This window comes from Dinoponera quadriceps, unplaced genomic scaffold (assembly GCF_001313825.1).
Source record: "Dinoponera quadriceps isolate SergipeBrazil2010 unplaced genomic scaffold, ASM131382v1 scaffold1245, whole genome shotgun sequence".
Taxonomy (NCBI): domain Eukaryota; kingdom Metazoa; phylum Arthropoda; class Insecta; order Hymenoptera; family Formicidae; genus Dinoponera; species Dinoponera quadriceps.
The window spans coordinates 476,397-500,671 of NW_014555320.1; the positions used below are offsets into that span (position 1 = coordinate 476,397).

The window sequence follows — 24,275 nt, forward strand, 5'->3', positions numbered from 1 at the left end:
GCGACGCGTTACGCATTCGCTCGCTTGCGCAAATCCTTCCGTCCCGCGGCGTTTCGCGCGCCGAAAAAAAGCGGCCTGATGGACAATCACCATGTCCGGCGCGCATGCGCTGAATACGCACAGACACGCGAGGAGCTTTCCGATTAATTCGATGCGTCCGGATCTACAATAGGTAGTGGGAAACCCTTTCAGCCTTCTGCTCTAAACGCACCAAACTGTAACGTAATTTCCAGCAAAAAGCGTCCCCGGCAGTTCCTAGAATTTAACACTTCGCGGCCCGCCAACAATCTAGCAACGTGATATGAGAACATTGATATTTACGATATACACATATATCTATGATTGTAGGTAGGTTGAAATACAAAATGTGTTGTTTCAACACTATCTCGACTCAACACAGACACGATATGTTAAATTAACGCACACGAGTGTATTAAGGAATCAACACACAAATGATCACGAAGGCCGATTTTACCACGAGTGCAAAATATTTTTTACCGTGTGCTCCTATTGTAAGTCTGGACTAACGTCGACTGGGAAACGCCGAGCTCGATGGTCGTACGTGACACTGAACGCGAACATTAAATTCGCGCGCACGCCGCTGCCATAGTTTACCAGCGGTATTTACAATTCACTTTCTCCCGCGGAGTTTCGAGTTAATGTCTCGGGGAACGAATCGCCGCGCGAAATGGATGACTGTGTCCTGCGCGCCCGTACGTCCGTCCGTCTGTGAATACTTAATGCCGAAGTTTAACTAGTCGCGCCGGGCCCGAGGATGAAAAAGGCTGATTTATTATGTAGCAAATCGCAGCGATCGCGAAGCATAAATAATCACGCGCGCATTGCGCCAGTCGATCGAGCGTCTCTGGTATAACAGGGTAATTATCCGAAAAACCGTAATTGCGAGATTTTCTACGGTGTCGCGAAGTGTTGCGAACAAGTCGGCCTTAACGCCTCTTTTTGCTCTTCTATCTCTTTCGCTCTCTCACCTTCTCCTCCTCCTTTTTCGTTTCTCGCACGTACAAGCGAGGCTGATTATACACGCGTCGCGCGATTTTTTAATTAGTCATTTATTCCCCCCTCCCCCCGGGGAAATGCGATTTAAAATACATCGCGATGAATAAATGTCGCGACCGCGGCGAACGGGTTTGGCGATGGTATAGACGCACGCATGCGTAAATTAATCAAATTCGTTGTTAAGAGACAGATCGTAAATTCGCTTCTTTTTTGCGCGCGCGCGAATTCGATGAGCGCAGTGACCGTCTGATGTACAATCATGTGAGCTATGCTCCGTTCTTATCTCGCGTTAGAACATTTGCATAATCGAAAATGTTATAAAAATGCCAATCTCAGTTAGGGATGGAAGAGTTATATACTTTAATCCAGCGTTCCTTCTCTGCAGAGAAGGGGTTTCAATGTCGATTCGAATCCCATCTCATGTTTTCCTCGCGTAAAACGAAACAACACATCTCGCCACCTTGAGGGAACATGCGAATGTTTTGCGAGAACGTGATGTACTTAACACCTGTATTATTCGAATAATTTATTAATATATCTTCAAGATGGGGGTTACTTCGTCACTAATTAGGACATTCACCTCGCATACGTCCACGTAGACTCCGGTCGATATTTGGTTCCCGCTATGTAACACCGATCTCGTTCGGTCGCGATAACTCATTCCAATGAACGAATCGATCGACGATCGCTCGTCTTCCTTTCTTCTGCTCTCTCGAGAGAAGACACAGTGTTACGACTAGCTGGACACGGGCGTTTTCCCATCTAATTGCAGAACGGCGGGAGGAGGGTAGCGAGTGCGGCAGCGAAGTGAAGCAAGAACCGGACAACGATCCCGAGCCGGAAGCGGATACCGAGAACGATCAGGAGGACATCGCGTGCCTGTACTGCACGTACCAGCCGACGTCGCGGGAGGAACTGCGGCAACATCTGCAGGTGGCCCACGTTCAGGATTCGGAGGAGAAGGCGGAGACGGTGAAGGAGGAGCCGACGCCGGACTTGCTGTGTCCGCTGTGCCAAGACAGCTTCAAGGAGCGGCCGGCTCTGGAGAAGCACGTGATGCAGATCCACTCCGTGAACGCGGACGGTCTGCAGAGGCTGTTGCTGTTGGTGGATCAGAGCCACTGGCTGAACAACAACCCGCGCAACACCTCGACGCCGGCCGTGACGACGCCGACGTCGCCCACGACGATGGCGAAGCCGCAGCAAGAGGAGGAGCTGAGCGAGCGGGGGGTCGGCAACGACGAGGTCGAGGAGATCACGAGGTGCACCGTGTGCGGCCGGGTGTGCCGCTCCATCGAGGAGCTGCAGCAACACCACCGGGAGGCGCATCCGGCCGCTACGCCGACGCTGGCGGTCAGCGAGAAGCACGTGTACAAGTACCGGTGCGGACAGTGCAGCCTGGCGTTCAAGACCCTGGAGAAGCTGCAGCAGCACTCGCAGTACCACGCCATCAGGGACGCGACCAAGTGCGCGCTGTGCGCGCGATCCTTCCGCTCGGTGCAGGCGCTCCAGAGACACCTGGAGTCGGCGCACGCGGACCTCCACGAGGACGAGATGGCTCAGTGCAAGCAGAGCCTGATCCACGTGCACCCGCTGCTCCAGGCGTTCACGGAGGAGATGCTGAGGAAGCAGGGCGAGCAGAACGCCGAGGACGAGGCCGGCAGGGGCGACGAGGAGGAGAGCGACGCCAGCGACTCGTCGCCGTTGCACAAGGAGCAACGTCTGCTGGAGGATTACCTGAACAGTCCGCAGGTCGCCGAGGACACCTACCACGACCCCCTGCGGAAGTTCAAGTGTCACCGGTGCAAGGTCGCCTTCACCCGGCAGAGCTACCTCAGCGGCCACAACAAGACCCTGCTGCACCGCAAGGGCGAGAAGATGTCTTACCCGATGGAGAAGTACCTCGACCCGAACCGGCCGTACAAGTGCGACGTCTGCAAGGAGAGCTTCACGCAGAAGAACATACTGCTGGTGCACTACAACAGCGTGAGCCATCTGCACAAGCTGAAGCGGGCGATGCAGGAGCAGGGTAACAACAACACGCTGATCTCCGTGGTGCCGCCGGCCAGTCCGACCGAGTCGCCCGACTCGCAGCAGGACCAGGACAAGAAGCCGTACAAGTGCAACATCTGCAAGGTCGCTTACTCGCAGGGCAGCACCCTGGACATCCACATGAGGAGCGTGTTCCATCAGACGCGCGCGAGCAAGCTGCCGGACCTCGCCGCCAGCGGCCAGGTGGACCTCGCTCGGCCGTTGATCGAGCAACCGCCGCCGTGCAGCCCGAACAGCCCGCCCGTCACCGCGAACCCCGGCAACACGGCCGGCGGGATGCTCTCCTGTCCGCGCTGCAGCGCCCTCTTCGTCAATCAGGAGCAACTTACTACGCACCAGCAGCTCTACTGCATCCTCAGCAACCCGCTGGCGTTGTTTCAGCAACTGGCGGCGTCGCAGCAGCTGGCCACCCCGGCCAAGACTCCGCCGCCCGCGTCGACGACGCCCGGGCCGGACGTGCAGCAGAGCGTTCAGCACTCCTCCCAGGACATCCTCTCGCAGCCCCGGCACAGGACCTCGCAGATGTACAAGCATCTGCTGGAGAGCTTCGGCTTCGACCTCGTGATGCAGTTCAACGAGAATCACCAGAGACGGCAGCAGAAGGAGGAGGAGGTGGCGGCCGCGCTCCAGGCGCAGCAGGAGCAACAGAAGCAGGAGCAGCAGAAGCAGGCTCTGGCCGCTCAGGCGGCGCAGGAGCGCGAGAAGGAGGCCGAGGAGCACACCAACCACGGGGTCAGGAACGAGACCACCGTCAGCACCTGTCAGCACTGCAACAAGGAGTTCAGCGGTATCTGGGTGCTCAAGGCGCACTGCGAAGAGGTGCATCGCGACCTCGTGCCGCACGAGTTCCTCGAGAAGTACGCCCAGCACATCAAGTGCGAGTACGAGAAGAAGAGCGTCGTGGTGACCGCCGCGACCTCCTCGTCGACCACCACCGCGCCGCGCAGCTCGACACCCGCCGCACAGCCGCAGGATCTCAGCTCGGCCGACAAGGAGTCGCGCGACAAGGAGAAGGAGGAGAACGACGGCAAGGAGCGCGTGAGCCGGACCCCCGAAGCCACATCCACCACGCCGGCGACCACCCCGGCGTTGAGCAACACTCCCGTCTCGAGCACGGACTCCACCACTGCGATGTCCGCCAACCCGCAGCATCACGTTCAGCAGCAGCAGCAGCAACATCAGCAACAACAGATGCAGCCGCAATCACAGCAGCAACAGCAGCAGCACGCTCAGCTCACGCTGGTGCAACAAATGTCGGAAATGCAGGCCGCGCTGAACGCAATGGCGGCGTCGCAGCTGCAGCATCAGCTGCAGCAGTATCCGGGACTGATGATGGGGATGATGGGCCTGCCGTTAGGGTTGAACGCCCACGCTCTGGCCGCCATGAACCTGCAACCGCCCCTCGTGCCAATGATGCTACCGCCACCGCCGTACGATGGCGCCGCCGCCGGATATCCGTCGATCAATGCTCAGGCTGACCTCCTGGCCAAGCAGCATCTCGCCCTTCAGCAGCAACAGGCAGCGGCAGCGGTGAGTGCCCGCGGACGATGCACGCTTGCACGCTTTGTTCGTTTATTCCCCGGTGTTGTGGCTTTTGTCGTTGTTGATGCGCTTGTACGATCAATGCCCGTTTCTATACACAGAAAAATATATACCGCATTTAAGCAAATATTACATTTGTTTGACGTTTTTCTTCTCTTTCTTTTCCATAAGTTTGTATTACCGCAAGTCACATCGTAAGCATCGATTCAAAGTACCTTACGAATCCTAGTGAGAGTTTAGTACTTCACTTAAGAATGTTGAATTAAAACAAACCTCCGTTTGCTTTGATTTCGAATTAAGCGAATTTTACTTTTCCTCGATGAAGTTTATATAATATTCTTAAAGAGAATACATTTTTCTTATGAGCATATATGACTATGAGCTTTTCGAAACTCTGTGATGAGTGTATTCTTGAAGACTGGTACCGAGAAAATATTCTTTGTTGAAGTAACCATTACGCTCAGATGAAGGAAAGTAAAGTGAGTAATTGCTTTTTTATTAGCAAAATGATATTTTTCTTTGTGTAGCATCGTTGTTTAAATCTAATCGGCGATTAATTCAACGGAATTAATCAGTCGCATTGATCAGCTAATTGGCCAATATGATCGGTCAATTCCGTTGAGTTAGTCGTCAATTAGATTTAAAGCGTGATGGTAGAAACATCGATCGTAGAAACGCATTAAGCGATTCGTCGAGACTATTTTTCAAATTACTTCGAGATTTCCCCAGGGTTGGAAAAGTTACTTTTGGAAGTGTAATTCGTTATCGTTATTGTTATTTCAGAAGTCGTTGCAATTTCCGTAACTTTTTTCTTCCTTCTTGTTTCCTTTCCTCAAGGTTTCGAAAGTCTCTTTTGCCTTGTCCGAATATATGTTTTCTACAAAGTAACGCGATAAAGGTAACAATTATATACGTCATCGTAAAAAATATAATTACGTAGATAAAAATGTTATTACATTATCGTTACTAATGGAAAAAATAATGTCGTTACCAAGATCATTATTGAAGAACGTAACTTGTCGTCACAAGTAACGAATTATTTCCCACACACACAAAATATCATTCTACTGCTAAGAGAAGCGATTACTTAGTTTATTTTCCCTCTTTTAAATAATGGTTATCTTCAATAAAGAATATTTTCTTAATAATAGTCTTGAAATATTATTCATCAAAAATTTTAGAGAAGCTCATCCATCGCGTACTCAAAAGAAGAATTTATTCTTTTCTCAAGAATATTATGAAATTTTTTCGAAGTGACATAAATTAGGTTCGGATAATTTAAATAAACAACTCGAGTTTTACTTTAATATTCCTGATTGAAGTGCTAAACTTATTAAGATTTTGAACATATTTGGAATAGATTCGATGCTTATAACGAATATGCGAGCTTGTCAACTTACGAAATACTTGAAACGAGTAACCTCTACTTATCTGCAGTACGTATTTTTCTGTGTGCAACCCTGGAGATTTCTCGCGAGGCAGTAAAGATCGATCGATCGTTGATGAATCTTTCACGATTTCTGCAAATTTCATTACTCCTTCGCCGAGTAATAACTTCTTCCTTTCGCTGAATCACGAAAAGTAGGGATGTAATAGAAAGTAAGAGTAGCGAATTTCTTCTCGGAGAGAGACTCGGTGTATCACACTCACGAGAATAAAGAAGCTTAACGCGTAAAGGGTGTGTGAGAGATACGATAAAACGAACCGATAGGAAGAAAGGAGAGTTCCGGTCGCGTAGAAAACGGGAGTAAAGTAGTTTTACTCTTGCAGGCGAACGCCGCGGCATCGCAAAAACGTGCACGCACGCGTATCACCGACGAACAATTAAAGATCTTGCGGGCGCATTTTGACATCAACAATTCGCCCGGGGAGGAACAGATTATAGAGATGGCTGCTCAGAGCGGTCTGCCGCCGAAAGTTATCAAACATTGGTTCCGCAATACGCTGTTCAAAGAGCGGCAGCGCAATAAAGACAGCCCGTACAACTTTAACAACCCGCCGAGCACCACTCTGAACCTCGAGGAATACGAGAAGACCGGCGAGGCGAAGGTGACCCCGTTGAACTCGAGCGTGTCGGGCGGCAGTTCCTCCGACGACAAGAGCCCGAACAAACAGGCCTCACCGCCGCCGATGCCGAACGTGAGCACCTCGCAACAGCAGCAACAGGCGGCCGAGATCAAGCAGGAGGCGTCCGAACCGGCGCAGTGCCAACAGCATCAAGAGGAGCAGCAACACCACTCGCCCGGGAGCTCGGGCGGGCAACAATCGCGACCGCACTCGCCCGCCCTCAGCATGAGCTCCGTGTTCTCCGGCATCCACCACGACGTCTCCTCCCACGCTCCGTCGAGCACCCCGAGCGGCCCGATGTTACCTCCGCCGAAAGTGACGCCGCAGAACTTCGCGAATCCAACACCGGCCGCGGCCGGTGTCGTACCGGGCTCGATCGCCGCGATGGCGCTGACGCCGCAGAGGTCCCTCAGCCCGGGCCGTGGCCCGACCGATTACTCCTTCGTCGGCAATAGCAACGGCAGCAACTCCTCCGGCAGCAACTCCGGTAAGCGCGCCAACCGTACGAGATTCACCGACTATCAGATCAAGGTCCTGCAGGAATTCTTCGAGAACAACGCGTATCCGAAAGACGACGACCTGGAGTACCTGAGTAAGCTGCTCAGCCTGAGCCCGCGCGTGATCGTCGTGTGGTTTCAGAACGCCCGGCAGAAGGCGCGCAAGGTCTACGAAAATCAACCGGCGCCCGAGCTCGTGATACCGGGCGGCCGCGAGAACGAGGACGGTGGGGCCGCCGGCAGCGGCGGCAACGTGCCGGGTAGGTTTCAGAAGACCGGCTCGACCTACCAGTGCAAGAAGTGCCTGCTCATATTTCAGAAGTACTACGAGCTGGTGCGCCATCAGAAGTCGCACTGCTTCAAGGAGGAGGACGCGAAGAGGAGCGCCCAGGCTCAGGCCGCGGCGGCCCAAGTCGCCGCGATTCTCAGCTCGGAGGACAGCAACAGCAGTTCCACCACCACGGCGAACAACACGGTGTCCGGTAGCAACCCGTCGACGGTGTCGGCGCTCGCCGAGCAGCTGCAGCAGTCGTTGAACACCGTGACACCTCCGCACCATCAGCAGCAGACCCAGGCCCACCAACAGCCGGCGCAGCAGCCGCCGCCCTCGCAGCAGCAACAGTCGCAGACCGAGTCGAAAGAAGGTAGCTTTCAATGCGACAAGTGCAACCTGATGTTCGGACGCTTCGATCTCTGGCGCGAACATCAATTGGTACATATCATGAACCCGTCCCTATTCCCGCCGTCGTACCCGCCCGACTCGCCCTTTGGGATCCTGCAGCAGCAGGCTCTCAACGCTACCAGCGGAGTCGCGGCTGAACCTTCGCATCCTCTCATCAGTCTGATGCAGGACCGCAAGAGAAAGTACGACGATTTTGAGGAGAGCACGCCCGGCGACAACCGCTCGAATTCCGAGCACAACGAGCAGCCGAAGGACAAGCGTCTGCGCACGACGATACTGCCGGAACAGCTGGACTATCTCTACCAGAAGTACCAGGTGGAGTCGAACCCGTCGAGGAAGATGCTCGAGACGATCGCGCGGGAGGTTGGACTGAAGAAGCGCGTGGTGCAGGTGTGGTTTCAGAACACCCGTGCGCGCGAGCGCAAGGGCCAGTTCCGGGCGCACAGCCAGGTGATCAACAAGCGGTGCCCGTTCTGCCCGGCGCTCTTCAAGGTGAAGTCCGCGCTGGAGACCCACCTCAGCAGCAAGCACGCCGACCAAGTGGCGCGCGGCGAGGTCAACATAGACAACATACCGGACGAGGAGCTCTCGATGGAGTCGGCACCCTCCAACTCCAGTACCCCGAACATGATGCCGCCGATGTTCCCGCCGTTCACCAGCGAGGTGGAGGCCTCCCTGAAGAGATACTACGAGGAGTCGATGAAGCGATACATCAGCGAGCTGCAGGCGCACGCCAGCAACGGCAAGCAGGAGACGTCGAATCACCAGGCCAGCAGCGGCGAGTCTCCTCTGGATTTGAGCAAACCAGTCGACCTCAGTCGTCCGATGATGAAGCTTAGTTTGGGTGGTTTGGGCAATCTCCTCGAGGAGCAGCACAGCTCTCATTTCCGTGGCGGTAGCGATTGCGGCCCTCTTACCGATCTGTCCGAGCGCAGCGTCTGCGACGAGGACAGCATGAGCGAGACCACGGAGTTCCTGGACGATGAGAGCGGACCGGCCAGTCCAGCCTCGAGTACTCAGAGCTCGAGGCAGGGTCCTGCCAGCGGAAGCACCGGGAATACCGCGGGCGGGCCACCGGTAACCAGTGGCCAGTCCGGCGGCAACGCCAGTCAGTCCGGTGGCAAACGGTATCGCACGCAAATGTCCGCCACGCAAGTGAAGGTGATGAAGTCGCTCTTCTCGGATTACAAGACGCCGACGATGGCTGAATGCGAGATGCTCGGCCGCGAGATCGGCCTACCCAAACGAGTCGTTCAGGTGAGCATCGCCGATCTGTGTATGCCTTCGTCCGCTTAGTCCTCAATTTGTAGTAACGACTGTCGTTCCTGCGTAGAAATTTCTCACCATTTTCCCAAGTACAGCATAGATTCCGATCAGACTGTCCAAAATTCATCCCAAAATAAGTGATCCCACTACGATACTAATTGGGAATCTCAGTTTTATTTTAAACACGGGACGAATGGTGTTCCAGGTGTAAATAGAGAAGCGCAACTCTGAATTTGATATATTTCGAAAATCCGCCATTTCCTTCGCACGGTGATACGTGAAGCAAGCGAGTGAGATAAGGAAGAAAGGTTAGGTTGCTAGAGATTAACTTCGATAATTGGTCTAAGTGAGAATGCTCTCCGCATAATTTATGCTGCTCGTTATAACTTGACGTATTAAAAAAGAATTTTATTGAATTTTATCGGCATGCTGAAAGTATATCACAAAAATATTACAACTTATTGGCGCATAATACGTTTTTAGTCGTGGTGGGCAAAGAAAATGGCGTCTAACATGTGCTCCAGCCAATCAAATTTGTCTTTCTCCATTGTGCTTCTTTACTTATATCTAGGACTCTAAGGACGAAGCCTCTTTTCCGGGATGTTGATTGGCTGTACGCTGCGGCTCGCTTCGTGCCGCGTGCGACTCATCACCAGAGTCGAGTGACAGTTCGATCGAATAGCAGATTAGGAGGTTAATAAACAGAGATATATTTTTAAAGTTACTATGCTATGCTTTATGCTTGATAGCGCGCGCGTAGCGTCTATATTTGTACTTGTAAAGTGTAAATACTTAGAATATTTCGTATATTTTGCTCAGTCGTAATGTAAAACGGAGACCAGAAAAATCTTTCGGAAAATTCGGGCGACCAAGAATCTATTCTGTTTCCCACTTAGGATCGTATGTTTGAAACATTATACCTCTAACAAGGATTCACATAAATTTCACAATTAGAATCTATAATTATCTTGGCAAATCGGACTAGATCTCAATGAAATTCCAAGAAATTTTCTATGCAGGTTTATTGTCTTTATTAAAGGAAAAGCATCAAAATCGACGTTTGTTTTTCGACTTTTAAAGCCCCGTTGAAGTAAAATTAAATTTTATATGCATGGATACAAACTAACAATATTTCTACACCAAAATATACCATAGTCTTATGGAAATTATTATATATTTATTTGCAAATAATTATTTTTTAAGATGACCAAGGACCGATACTGCTAGAAACTAGACCTCAAAATCGATATATCTATGAATACCTACAGGATATTATATAAAAAAAAAAATAAAATATTAGCACAGATATTACAATATTTTGTACATTTATTATATATCCTCTTATATATTATCTTTAAGCTTACATATTTCTAACATTTAAAAAGTTTAACAATATTATTCCTTTATCATGTGGAAAGGGATCATCTGACTTCTTCTTTCCGACAATCTTAAACAAACAAACAAACGAGAAAATCAGTCATCAGTAGCTTCAATTGTATTCTGTAAAATATTTCACAACAAAGTTCAGATATGCCAGTTGAAGATTAGCGAACTCTGATACGTCGGTTTGTAAAACAACTTAACCTAAGGTTTTCAACCTTAATTTTTCTCGCGTGGTTCGGTGACAGAGGATAAAGAAATTGGCACAAGATCCAAGTTGATTTTGAAAGTTCAAAACTCACACTATAAAATAGCACTAAAATCAAATAAATTATTTGTCACTGATTTGTTACTTTGATTTTCACGAGAAGATAGAGACTCAACAAAAACTTCGGCAAAACGAAAAATCAAGCGACGCTAATAATACAACGAAATACGCTCGCAAACCGAAACTTTCCTGAAACTGAACCGTCTCAGCTTCAACCACTGTACACACTGGACGAAATTCACGTTCTATCCGACAGAGTTCAATACTTTACAGCCGAGTAACATGGGTATGTTTGTTTGTTACATCTATGTCAGTTTTGGCGCTTTTCCTCTATCACCTCCGTATCGCTCGGCATACCCGTTGAAAAATTCACGTCTCTGAAACAAGAGACGATCGAGTTCGCGGTTTTTGACTTTCCGGAAGAAAACCGCGCAGTCGACCGGTGGCGGCGCGAACGCGATCAAAGCGTCGCAGAGGTTTGCAGAAGACTAACGGGGGCCGAGGCACAGGTCTGGTTTCAGAACGCTCGTGCTAAAGAGAAGAAGGCCAGACTAGCAGCGGGTCTTCCGGCGGAAGGGTCAGCCGTGCAACCGCATCGCGGGCCGACCGGGCCCGACGAGTGTAGGCTGTGCTCGGTTCGTTATTCGGCCAAGACTCCCCTTCAGGAACACGTCTTCTCGCGGCGGCATATCGAGTCGGTGCGCGTCGCCGTTGAAGAAGGCAGCCTCGTACCACCGACTCCTGGAGCACCCATCGTGCCCGGTGGCAGCGGCGCCGTTGGTGTATCGGGCATCGGCAACTCGTCGGTGGTCGCCGCGGTTAGTCAGCAAGTCAACCAGCAGCAGCAACAGCAGCAGGCGGACGAAAACATGATGTACGGATCCTTGTTCCTCCACCCCACGGCAATGTTCCAATCGCAGCAGCAGCAACACCCCGCAGGCGCTGCTACGAGCACAACTACGACCACGGCTGGTGAGTGTCTGGCTGACCTCTTAGACTCGTGAATAGGGACGGGATCAAGTGTAAACTAGCGAAACTAACTTCTCTCGGGAAAATCTATCTGACAATTGAGGCTTTAACGAGCACTGCGAAATATAGCATCGCGGAAACGCTGAGGAAATGATATTGCGGAGTGCGGAGCAGAAAGGGGAAATCAATTCCTGAATTACGTATCTATTCTGGCACAGTTCGTGTCAACGATACGAGGAAATATTATGTGATATTTATACTTTAATCGAGCGGCAGGCGATAATGCCGCGACCTGTGACATTGACGTTCAGAAGAAGAAACAAAAGGGGAAGAAAGAAATTCATTTGTTAAATAAGGCGGATATTTAAAAAGATGTAAATAAAACGCGCCTGTCTATTATTCTCGTTATGTATTTTTTTTTTGTTGTTGTCGTTCGTTAACATACGGATATATACGCGGGATAATAAATAATATATATTTATGTATGCTCGAAAAGAGATGAAGCATCTGAAGAACGAGACACTCACAAAGAGCCACCCCTAAAGAAACTCTTTCGGCCCTCACCGCCAAGTTGACCCCCTCTCGACTTTATTCATTTAAAGACGTATGAAAATTGAAACCTTTTAAATTATTAACCATTTTGACAATTTCCCCTCTTCTCCATCGCGGGCGAGGTAGTGATTGACGGAAAAGAGAGTGTCATCCCGGATAGAATTCGAACTCAGGTCTGCTTGCCTTATCAATTCGATCACACTGAGCTTTTGACACTTTGGTATATCGCGCCGGTCACCAGGCCGCGACGGCTTTTAGGTCACTTTTTGGTATGGCTCATAACCGCGGTCTTGTCATTCATTTATCATTTAATCACTTATCGTTTAATACTCCAATCATTGCATGGACAATCGTGTCATAGTGATATTTAGGAATGCCATTCCGTTTTAACGAAATGATGTTTAGCCGTTGAATCGACGGGGATTCACGAGCACATACTGTGAACTTGATCCCATCCCGACTCATGAGTGAGCGTAGGACGCCAGTTAGGTTCGAAATTCGTGATCGGTGAACGAAGTGGATTTCTCGTCTCTCTTAAATATCCTTCCGGAAGGGGAGAGCGGCGTTTGAGAGCGAAATTCTCAATTTGCGGATGATGGCGGATAATGCGGATGATGGCAGATAATAAAAAAAAGAGCTTACGGTCAAAAGTCTCGCCCCTATTAATACCGGTGCGCTTTCCGTTGTGAGCTCACGATAAATGATCTTGTAGTGTACGTGTTCTCGCTGATGTTCCACTATTAGACTAGCGTCGCGACAAGGAATTTCGAACTTGCGGGCGTTACGTCGTTGTATGTTGTGTACGTATCCTTTGTGTATCTCGTGTGTTTTTATTATCTTTATCATTATAAAAATCGGGCCTGTGTGATAATCTAGAGGGCCCAATTAACTGCGGCTTGTTTGGAACTTGTCAAGATATATATAATTTTATATATATAAAAAATTATATATATATATATATACATATATATATATATATATATAGCCCGAGTATAATAATAATATATCCAGAGTTAAGCGCAATACTGAAAGTTCCTATGAAATGCATATTTTAGCAAGAGCGTAAAAATAAAAGCAATTAATTAATTAAAAATAAGTAAGTGTGTGCGACTGAGAGAGTGAGCGAGAGAGAGAGAGAAAGAGAGAGAGAAAGGGAGAGAGTGAGTGATAATTTGAATAAGGGAAGAATACGTGCTAAGAGCTAAGAGAAAATGAATTCACTTTCTTTTTCTTTTTTTTTTCTTTTTCCTTAAAGAGACGGATGTTTCATAATCGATAGCTAAAGTTGTGCCTGTGCATTTGAGAAAGCGCACGGAGCGCACGTTGTATATTTCCAAATTATATTAAAACTATTTTTTATGATTATACATCATAGGCGCATATGAAGCTTAGCCTTGTCTCTACTCGGAGTATCTCGATCGAGCGTAGTAGTGTAGTCGGAAGGAGAAAAGGGAGGATACATATTATATATTTAAGTTCTCTTATCGCGTGTCGCGACACACATCGTCCTGTAATTATCATCATTATTTTAGCGAAGCCATTCCAACAACTCGACACGCCCTTCGAAGCCCCTAATTTCTCTCTCTTTCTCTCTCTCTCTCTCGCCGCGCGTTCAGCGCGGCAAATTGTAAATACTTCGCAGATCCTCGCTCGAATCCGGGACCCGGGGCTGTATTCCGATTCTCAGGCTGAATCAGCGCTATACGTGACGCTCATGTGAAGCAAAAAATAAACGTTCACGTTGGTGAAGTTAGACGTGCATATTTATCGCTCGCTACGCCTCCGGAATACGGCCCCTGGACAGAGAGAGCTCGTCCTCGTCACGGGCTCGTCACGGGCTTGCATCCCGGCATCCGTCGAACGGTATCGGGCGGGACTGATATTCGCGAGTGACGAATAAACGATTCGGAGCTTTGCCACGTATATGCAGATGCGTGCTCGAACTCGTCAGATTCGCTCACACACGGGTACGCGTTTGCCGCCCCGATACTCGCCGGTACTCGCATTACGTCCTAAGCTTGACGATCCTTCGCGCGTCAGCACACAAGCACGTTCCATCCGTTCGTTCCGTCGTCGCTACGTTGCATTTGCCATGGCGCGTTTATCTGCCATTAATAACAACGACAACGACGACGTCGATCGTATACACACCGTAACTACTATTAATTATTATTTGGTTTGTTGCGCGAGCGCGCGCGCTCGTTAGTTATTTATGACGAATCTTCTTTGTGATGATCACGCTCTCGTCTCTGCCCACGCGTCCGATCGGACTCGGAACCGGATGTCTCGACCTTGAACAGCTGGCGGTGCGCGTCCGTTTACTTCTCTCTCTCTCTCTCGCCCCCCCCCCTCCTCCCCGCTCTTTCTCCTCTTCTTCGAATTTATTTTATTTTATTTCGCGTATTCGTAACTGACGAGGGTGTGGCTTCGCTTCTCGCTTTCCTTTCCTCACCCACACGAAACGTATACCACTCATTCATTTCAGCTACGTAAGTACACTGCGTACATGTACAATGTTATTTACACCCGTAACATATCACTTTCGCCACGGTATTTTATGTATATAGTTTATTATTATTATTATTATTATTATTATTATTATTATTATTATTATTATTATTATCATGATAATAATTATATAGTTATTATTGTCTATTAATTATTATTATTTTATATTATTATATTATTATTATTATTATATTATTTTTTGCGCTCTAGTCTAAAATAAACCTGTATCAACATTATCTTTTTTGTTATTTTCTTCTTGTGTTTTGCAAATTTTTAGTTTCCCATCCTGAATATCCTCTCTCGACCTCTGCCATCGAGGATCGATCACGACGGTCACGTCGAAAACACTTTGGTAAGTCGCGATCGTTATCGATCTCATCGTTCTCATGGATACGAATGAGTGGAAGCGAATAACGCAACTGCAACGGCAATTCAGAAATTTTAAGACAAAATTGACGCTTTTCGAGGAAAAAGGAGCAGCCCGCACATTGCGAGTAACTGAAAAGGCGAAACGCACTCTGAAACGCTTAGTGATACACGTCTCGTCGCAGTTATTCGCAGTCGTAATTAACATAGACGCGATGTTACGTTTAATTGCGAACTTATGTACGACACCGTGAGCTTGCTCCTCTTTACCGTTTATTTCTCAGTCAACAAACATTAACACATTATCGATCGGCTGTGTTTTCAACGTTAATTATTTTCAATACTGCTTGCCGTGCCTTCTTTTCTTCCTAAATTTCTGTTGAAGTACAAGATAACTCAGAATCGGTCAGCAGTGTGTTGAGATTCTGATGAAACTGCTATACACGGCATCGTCGCGCTGAGAAAAAAAAACAGTAGATCCAGCAAAATTTTGCTTAAAGGAACAACATTTTTTAAGCACAATGTTTAGTCAATCGAACAAATTGTACAGTTGCTGTAATGAATTATCAATTGATTCAAAGATTGCAATTTGATCAGCAGTTATATCAATGCGACGTGCTGTTGCGTCAAAATATAATCTGTTCGATGAACACGATATTTTCTTCGAATGAGAGCGCACGTCGGTTTTGCCGACTCAATCGCTTTTTTTTCTCAGCGCACTACTAACCAAGCCTGTAACCGCGATCGTACGATGGGATCATAAGTCAGATTAGCAGCGCTGCAAACCGGGAGACTAATTCGCATCCGCTTAGTAAATTAAAAGTGACAGGGAAGCACTAAGGTGACGTGTTCGCTTGAGACCCGCGCTTATCGCTCGCCGCCGCTTTCGATGGCCCTCGAATAATATTTCTGCTCGACGAGACAGTTCCTCCTGCTGCTCACGCGGTGCAAACTGCGGTAGACGTAACCAAATGAAATGCACGAGGAAAAATAATTTTGCTGTTGTGACGAAACATTACCGCTACGCTATATTCCTTGCGACAGCGATAAAATTTACTTGACATAACCAAATGAACGAATTATTCGGAATCGGAGCAAAAACGGTTTGGTTGGCGGAGTGGAAAAATTCTGCCGAATGAAATTGTCCTTGGGACACGTTAATGTGTTATTAGAACAATATGTTTGACTATATTGATCAATTTGTTCTTACAGTGAGATAATTTGAAGATTCACGTTGAGAAATATGAGTTTGGTTGGGTTCACCAGACAATGGACAACTAAGCGTCTTTTGGTTGAAGAAAATAGAATTTCTGAATATAAGAACCAAATTTAGTTTATGAGAACTAGAGATTTCCTTCTTTTTTTCGATCATAAAGCGATTTGATCGTCTACTATCAGATAGATCCAACCGAACTCATTTTTCAGTGCGGCGAAATATATCCAGCTAATGACAACCGTTCAAACAAATCGTTTTGCCGTTCATCACATAGTTACCGATAGATCCCGCCGAAGGCATAAAATTTGCCGTGTCAGCAAATTATTTTTCTCCGCGTAGTTGAGTAATTACAAGATTCCGCGGTTTCCCCTATGGGAGAATAACCTTTTCGCGAGCGTCGTGATTTTTTTATTTCAATAAATACGACAGAGGATGGAGATGACTCGAGAAGGACGGAGAGAAGAATCCGAAGATCGGCTTCGGCTCGCGTGAACGACGTTGCAAGCTAAATCGAGAAATCGAACGCGCTCGTCAGCGCGACAAGAAGCGCGGGTATATTAATTAGTCGCGGTGATTTTTCGAGGCGCCTCGGGCAGAGGAGAGGCAGCAACAAAAGCGGAGAGATACGCGACAACAAGCCGGGCGAGGATCGCGCACAAAACCATTGTGCGCGCGTGGTCGTTCATCGTCACAAAATCCGGCTCTCGAGCTCTCATGAGTTCGAGAGAGCGGTTTCGATAAAATTCCCCAAACGACCGGCGATCAGCCTGCTTGAATAGGACGCGAGACGCGCGGCGAAGAGAGGAACAATAGCTGCGCCGATATCCGCCCCCGGGAAAATTGATTTTCCAGTGATGGAGTGCTTCTGTCGGCGCTTTCGTGCCGCGTCGCTTCTTTTCCCTAGCACGGGCGATCACTGTACGTCCGCAGCTGGCCAGTCTCACTACGTAAAGATCGTTATGAAGTCGTTGCTACCGGCTTACGTAGCGAGCGAAGAGCACCCGGAGACCTACCGCTTCATCGACTATATCTATTATTTCCTCCTCGTCTCGAAAAGACCGCACCTTCGTGAATATTTATCACTTTCGGCGTCAACTGTAGCTTCGTGCAGTTCTAACAGGAAAAAAAAAGTAACGGTATATGGTACAAGGAGGAGAAAAAGTTCGTCTGAATTTACCTGACGATGAAGCAAAAGCAAACACGTTATCGTATACGTGAAGGAAACGGAATTTCTGATTATTATAGACGGAAACGGTGGATTTGATCTTGGTTCATCGTCAAGTATTCGAATTCAAATTTTCTGTGTGTGCGCACACAAGGTTATTGTCGATGACCATTAATAGTGACACTTACTAGAAAAGTCATTCTCCCGACTGCAATTCTTTTACCGTGCGATCATAGTTATAAATATCGATTTTTTCTCAACGTACATCTTAACGCATTGCCAACCGCGCGAGTTGCGTCTCACCAGGCTTTGAAAACCACTCGTTTCGTAAACAGTAGCATATCTAACTTCTGCTTAATTCTCGCAACACAGAAATCGACGTACAATAAAATCTAAAAGGGAAAATAATTTTTCTCCAGAGAATCGTCGAAAGTTCTGGTTGGTCGGACGACCAACGATCTTCGAGGGAAAAATAGACGATCTCGGCGGACAGCGTGTTAACCCGTTAACTCCCAATCATCATAGTCGTGACGTTCGGTTTTTAGCAGCCACGTAGGAAAAATATTTTTTCATTATCATCCCCTATTATCATCCCCTAAGATTTTCAAGAAGTTTCGAAAGAAAATTAGCACTTACAGAAAGTAATAACAAATTCTCTGGTTCCCAAAAGGTTGACGCGCGATTCAAGAGAGGAACGTCTTCGCGAGTCGTTTACTTTTTATTTTCGAGCGTTCCTTCGCGAAAGCCGAGGAACCTCCCATAGAATTCCGCGCGAGAAGCGCCGGGTCGGATCTCGCGAGCGCGGATCGCGCGTACCCGCCCGAAAGCGCCTCGAAGAATAAGACCGAGGGAATCTATCGCGTGGAACCGCCATTGAAATCCTATGCTAATGCTGAGTACACACAGAGCGGAGCGAGCAAACGTGCCATCGCGCCGCGGCACGTGTCACATCGACACTTCCGTCGTCTACCTATGTCCAAACATCCACTCCTCGTGGCTCGATCCGCGTTTCGGCGTTCGGGAATAAAGAAGGCAAGAAAGGAGAATGAGAGAAAGACTCGTACGAATTCAACCGGGCGTCAACCCTCCCGACCGCGTCTCGTGGCGGGCCACGTGTCGCCTCCGCGGAGGACAGCCGGCCGAGGCGAGCGCGTACACACGCGTCGCTACGAAAACCGTATGCTAATGTCGACTCGCTCACGGCTCGCGATATAATGGAAGGGAGGGGGGATAAGATGACGATTTGCCAATTGTTCCAGGCTAATGATAAATAACGAGACGGTATCGAAATCATTACAAGTTTGTAATAATAATAAATAACCTGTTGTAATTGAACTTCAATTTGTCAAAGACAGTAGATGATACAATAAGAAATGTTTTTTGGTTAGACCCATATATGATTTTGTGGCATTTCTTCGTGAAGAATTACACAATTATAGCGAGCATTTTCATTTTCTCGGTAAAACTACTGTGTAGCTTATTTAAGAATGCACGCGATGGCGTATTATTATTTTTCATTTGTCATATAGTAGCGTTCCTTTTAATTAGATAGGTAAATATAACGAATGGAAATTGACACGTTCTCAGAAAAAGAAATTAAACGGAATTCCAATTTATTGATAAATTTGTCAGTTTACGCGGACGATAGGCAAGGCTTTAGCTACTCGGGCGGAAGATCGATCACTCTTACGTTACTACGAAAATGCGGGAAAACCGACGAGCCTAAGGTCGTCATCTTACCCCTTTCCGCTATATACATACGTGCGCATTTACATACACACAGAGACCGTAGCGCGTTTTGTAATACCGACGGCGGCGGCGGAACGATTATACGCGCGATTCGTGAAATTATGCAAAGTACACGGCATGCGAGTGAGCGAGCCAGCTAGCGAGGAAATTCTTCTCTCCTCGCTCCGCTCGCGTGCCTCGGCGAGGGGTGCGCGAGCGACGCACGGTAGGCACGTGGCGCCGTATTGGCAGAGGAAATGCAAATGGTAATTTCTCTCTTGGGATTGAGCGTGTTTCTCTTTGTCCGCGGTGGAAGGAGGACGACGCCGCCGCCGGTGGTGGTAGGCCGCGCGCGCGGTTGCGTGTGCCCCCCGGTACACGTTGTCCGCTGGATATTGAGTCGTCCGGTAATCTGAGATCTCTCGTTCCAACGGCGCACAGTGCGTAAAATTGTAGCGCGCTATTTCCTCCGATTCCCCGGCGTTCCTCGGGGGCTCTCCTCTCCCTCCGTCTTTCGCGGAACGGAGGTGTTATAAGAAGAAAAGTATCGCGCGATTCGGCTCACCGCCGAGCACCGTTGCCATTCTGGATCTCCTCGGTCGAAGACCAGTTGGCTGTGGCAAAGGTGATGAAGAAGCGAGAAGACACAAATATCATAAATATCTAGCTATATCCGAGATTGCGAGTATACGATATTCCACTGTTGTTTATACGTGCAAAGAGCGAAAATCGTGCAAGTTCTAGTAATTATAATTATAATGACCAGTCAAGTATATACACAGGAAAAGATGCTAGAATCAAGTAAACGTAATTACCTGTTTTTCAGCCTCTTAAATCAAATAGTATTTTAATCAATTTAAGTATACTTTAATAGTCTGTAGTAAATACTTATTTGAACGCAGCAATACCTTAATTTGCAAATAAATTACTGAATATAAGTGTAAAGCTGTTCTAAGTTTAAAAGAATATTTACTAGAATTATACAGATTTATTGGTTTACTTTTCTTTGCAGGAACCTAGTGGTTTTAAATTTAGATTTTTCTTTCCAGGAAATATCTATTGAAAATAATTTCTGAAATTAAATGAATGAAAAATAATTTCTCAGTATTATTCTCAGTATTATGAACATAATACTTGCCACAATTATTTTAAATAAATGTCTATTTATACAAAGGATATTTCATATTGTATATAGTCAATTTTATTTCTAGTAAAGATTTGCCGAGGACTATTGGAGTAACCATTTTACTTGGATCAAATAAATATTACTTAAACGATGAAACTTCTTTCAGTGTGACGCTGAAAGTCTAAGTTTCAATCTTGCGTAAAAATACGTATATTGGTACAAATAAATACATTATCAGTATTCAATCCGAATAAATATTTTCTTTATTTTTTAGACATTTCTCCTCTCACAATGTACGATAGAAAATACCAATAACCTAAATATAAAAACGGAAATGTGTTAAGACGCTATTAAACCGGCTGTGTGCATGTGTGTGTGTGTATGTGTGTGTGTATGTGTGTGTCCGACTGGGCGATCGGACGAGAGACGCGAAATACATTGTATCTTCGCGAAGATAGTAAGATAGTCGGCAGGCGCACGCTCTCCCGCGAATCAGATTGATAATACGCGGACGTCGCGTCGAATTCATTAATCGTCGAATGTCGCACGGCGTAGAAGTTTCCCGCGGGCAGGCAGCGCGCGCTGCGGGCTTAGAATTATGAATGCCATCCGGTATTGAGCATGTTTCAGCCTTAGGATTACTTTATCTTCATTATTAAGTCTTACCCTCCTCGTAGATCAGGATCATGTCGGCTTTATCCGCAGTAGTCGACGCTGCGCTTGCTAAATGGCTTTTCACCTATCGCGAAAAATCTCACATTAACCGGAGGAGGAACGTTCTAAACGCCGTAAAACATTAGCTCAACTCTCCGATGCTCGCGTACGTGTTGGGGGATTAAATGACGACTCAATTCCGTTCGACAATTACGACGGTGACCGCGTAATCGGTAATATCGTTTCCGCGACTCTTCTCCATTCCGCATATGCTCGAAATTAACGCGACGGTTGTCGCCGTGTTAAATCACCGTTAAATCGATACTCGGCGACGCCGGAACCGGGTCTCCGTCTGGCAGAGTAAGAGGAGGAACCAAAGTGTACAGCGATCTCTCTTGAAACTTACTTATTAAAGTCAGTCATTAGAAACGTTCAGTCACACACATCGTATCCGCACATTCGTGCGTCATGTCCGTTCATCATTTAAAGAAATAGCAACGTTATTTCAAATATGGTTCAGGAAAGCAGTATTTGCGGCATAAAACAAAATTTTACATTAAAGAAATGATAATATGCGATATTACTGTCAATTCATCGAATAAATAACAGTCGTTTGATACACGAATATCCAGACATGATGCGATAACAAACTCTCAGCGACTTTATATCGCGGTAAGTGGCAGGAGACCACTGCCGGCCTGTGCACACCTCCGCGTTGTAAGTGGGACAACAGTGCGCGGTTCCTTCAGTGTCCGGAGATATATCGAAATAACATGTTCCGCTGTCTATACGGATCCGCTTTAGAAGTGCTCTCGTGAAGTATCGCATAATTAAGGCGATAGGTACGGGTTCGAAGAAACCAGAGAAAGAGAGAGAGAGAGAGAGAAACGGGTCCCACTGAGTAGAGTAGGAGCCCCGTGGACGCCACCAGGTAGAAATTAGCATGCCGCGAGACGGCAGAGTCGTCGTCCTTTTTCCCCGACGTCCGGTATCCTTGCGGCCTTCGGGTATTCGTCTTTAATCCCTTTGGATTCAACGGCTGGGACTGCTCCTTCTTTCTCTCTCTCCTCTTTCTCTCGTTCGCTATCTGTCTCTATCCTCCCGCCGAGTTTCCTCTCGGTCAACTTCGAAACCGAGCGGTGGCAAAGGAGGGCCTCGAAATCGGTTTCACCCGCGCCTGTCTCCTCGGCGCGTCCTGTCCCGAGCCATATGTTACCCGATCCGTGGCTGAGCTATTAATTATATCGATCTATATGGACTGCGCAAGTATTTAACTGCGGCAGCGCGCAAGGCTACGACAGACTCGGTGACGCTTTATGACCGTTCTTCCCCCCCCCCCCNCTTTCTCGCTTTCTCTTATTTCGCTCTTCTCTCGTTCCCCGGCGGCAGGGTGAGAACCTAAAAAAGCTGGATCCTCACGCATTGCGCAGAAATACATAAAACCCGACCGAAGGCATAAATCATTAGGGCCGATGTGGAGAAACTATTACGTGACTCATAGCGCTTGGGGATCGGCGAAACTGCAGTGAAGGGGGGGGGGGATGAGAGGGAGAAAAGAAGAGATAGCAAGGATTATATAGGAAAAAAAAGTGTCGGAGGGGTGGCGGTGCATTTCCGAAGGGGTGCGAAGAGGTACCTATAACCGTTGATGGAACTACAGTTACCGGCTCGTCGATGTCGTTTCAAAGAGAGAGAGAAAGAAAGAGAGAGAGAGAGAGAAGGAAAAGAAGAACCGAACGAGATTTCGACGGCGGGTCGAGTCCTTTGTCGAATTGCGCCAGATTACATCCGGCTCGATCTTCTTTCCCGCGCGCGTCGCGTTACGAGAATGTCGATTCGATCGCTATTCATCCGTCGACGATGCGACTCTCCTCGAGGAACCGGCGGGACTCCTTAGGAACGCGCGCGCGAGAGAGAGAGAGAGAGAAGAACGGGTGAGAATTCGCGGCTCCTCGCGGCGCTCTCTCGGTTTCTCTTCCTCGCGCTACATTTCTCGGCACGTCATGGAGGACGCTGAGGATCGGTCGCGTTGAGGAGGCGCGTGAGTGAAGTATCGATTCGCTCTCGCACGCTCTTGGACGAAGCGGGCTCCGACGGGAGAGCCACCGTCTCAGCTCTTCACTTTCTCCGCGGACGGGCGCTGCACGGCGGAGAATTCCTCCGAGGGTTTCTTTGGGCTCTCCTCCGAGCGAGCGGGACGGAGAAGAGGCGCTGGGGCGAAAGAGAGGAGAGCGGAACGAGTCACGAGATAACCGTTCGTGGATAACCTAGTAAAAGTAGTGAACCGAGAGAGGAGCCGGGCCCTCCCTCTCCTCTTTCCCTCCCGCCTCCCGCCGGTGTGTTTGTCGAAGGCGCTACTGGAATCCGGCAAAAAACTCACCGGTCGGCTACCGGCCACTCTAATGCTTCACTATAATGTGCCACGTTATTTCCAAGCATCTAGCCGGCCACGCCGCGATCTCCTGCCTTCCTTCCTCCGTCGGCGGGCATCCTCGTGACGCGCGCTACCTTCGGCACACATATCATCACCTCGTTTCGGACCCGACTGAAAGAACGACCGGCGTTTCTCGCTGCTCCCGCGACCCGGCAGAGCGTAATTACGTGCGCGCATCGACGAGAGAAGAGGAGGTGATCATTTCTTTCCTCACTGCCGCTCCGTCTGAGACGCGGATATATCACCTCGCCGAACTCTCTCTCTCTCTCTCTTTCTCTGTCGTGACTCTCGTATAATCTTGCCGGGTAAGGAGGAACGAATTTTGCGGATATCGGCGTAAAATTCGCGCGTTAATTAATGACCATGACGTCGACACATTTCGACGATCGGACCGCGCGCGCGTGCACGCCAGATTGGCGTTTCGCGAATTTAAGCGCGATATAAAAAAAGAAAGAGAGAGAGACGGTGATCTTTTGTTACTGACGCGTTTAAACGCGTTTTATCGTTCGACGTGTCGCGGCAGGTGTATGAAACCTCGGCTCGGCTCTCGCAACCACGAACAATCGAATACCCATCTCTCTCTTTCTCTCTCTCTCTCTCTCTCTCTTTCTTCCTCTCTCTCGCTCACTCTCGTTCGTCCTCCCTTTCGCTCGCTCTTTGAATTCGATGACGCGAAAAACGGCCGGGCGCATAAATTCGCGGATCCCATCGGTCGCGCGAGCTGCGTCAGATTTCTGCCGAAAACACGAACCGTAATTGCGTGCGCGCGGGGGGGGGGGGAGGGAT

At 48.3% G+C, this 24,275-nt stretch overlaps 1 protein-coding gene across 4 annotated transcripts in view; it reads left to right on the forward strand.

The window, feature by feature from the left end:
- LOC106743815 (zinc finger homeobox protein 3-like) overlaps positions 1-24,275 on the forward strand; it is a 406,062-nt gene that overhangs the window by 291,249 nt on the left and 90,538 nt on the right. For all 4 annotated transcript variants that reach the window (XM_014618018.1, XM_014618017.1, XM_014618019.1 and 1 more), the window contains 3 exons: positions 1,790-4,599; positions 6,382-9,114; positions 11,281-11,743. In XM_014618018.1, coding sequence (XP_014473504.1) covers positions 1,790-4,599; positions 6,382-9,114; positions 11,281-11,743 — 6,006 coding nt within the window. The remainder of the gene's footprint in view (positions 1-1,789; positions 4,600-6,381; positions 9,115-11,280; positions 11,744-24,275) is intronic.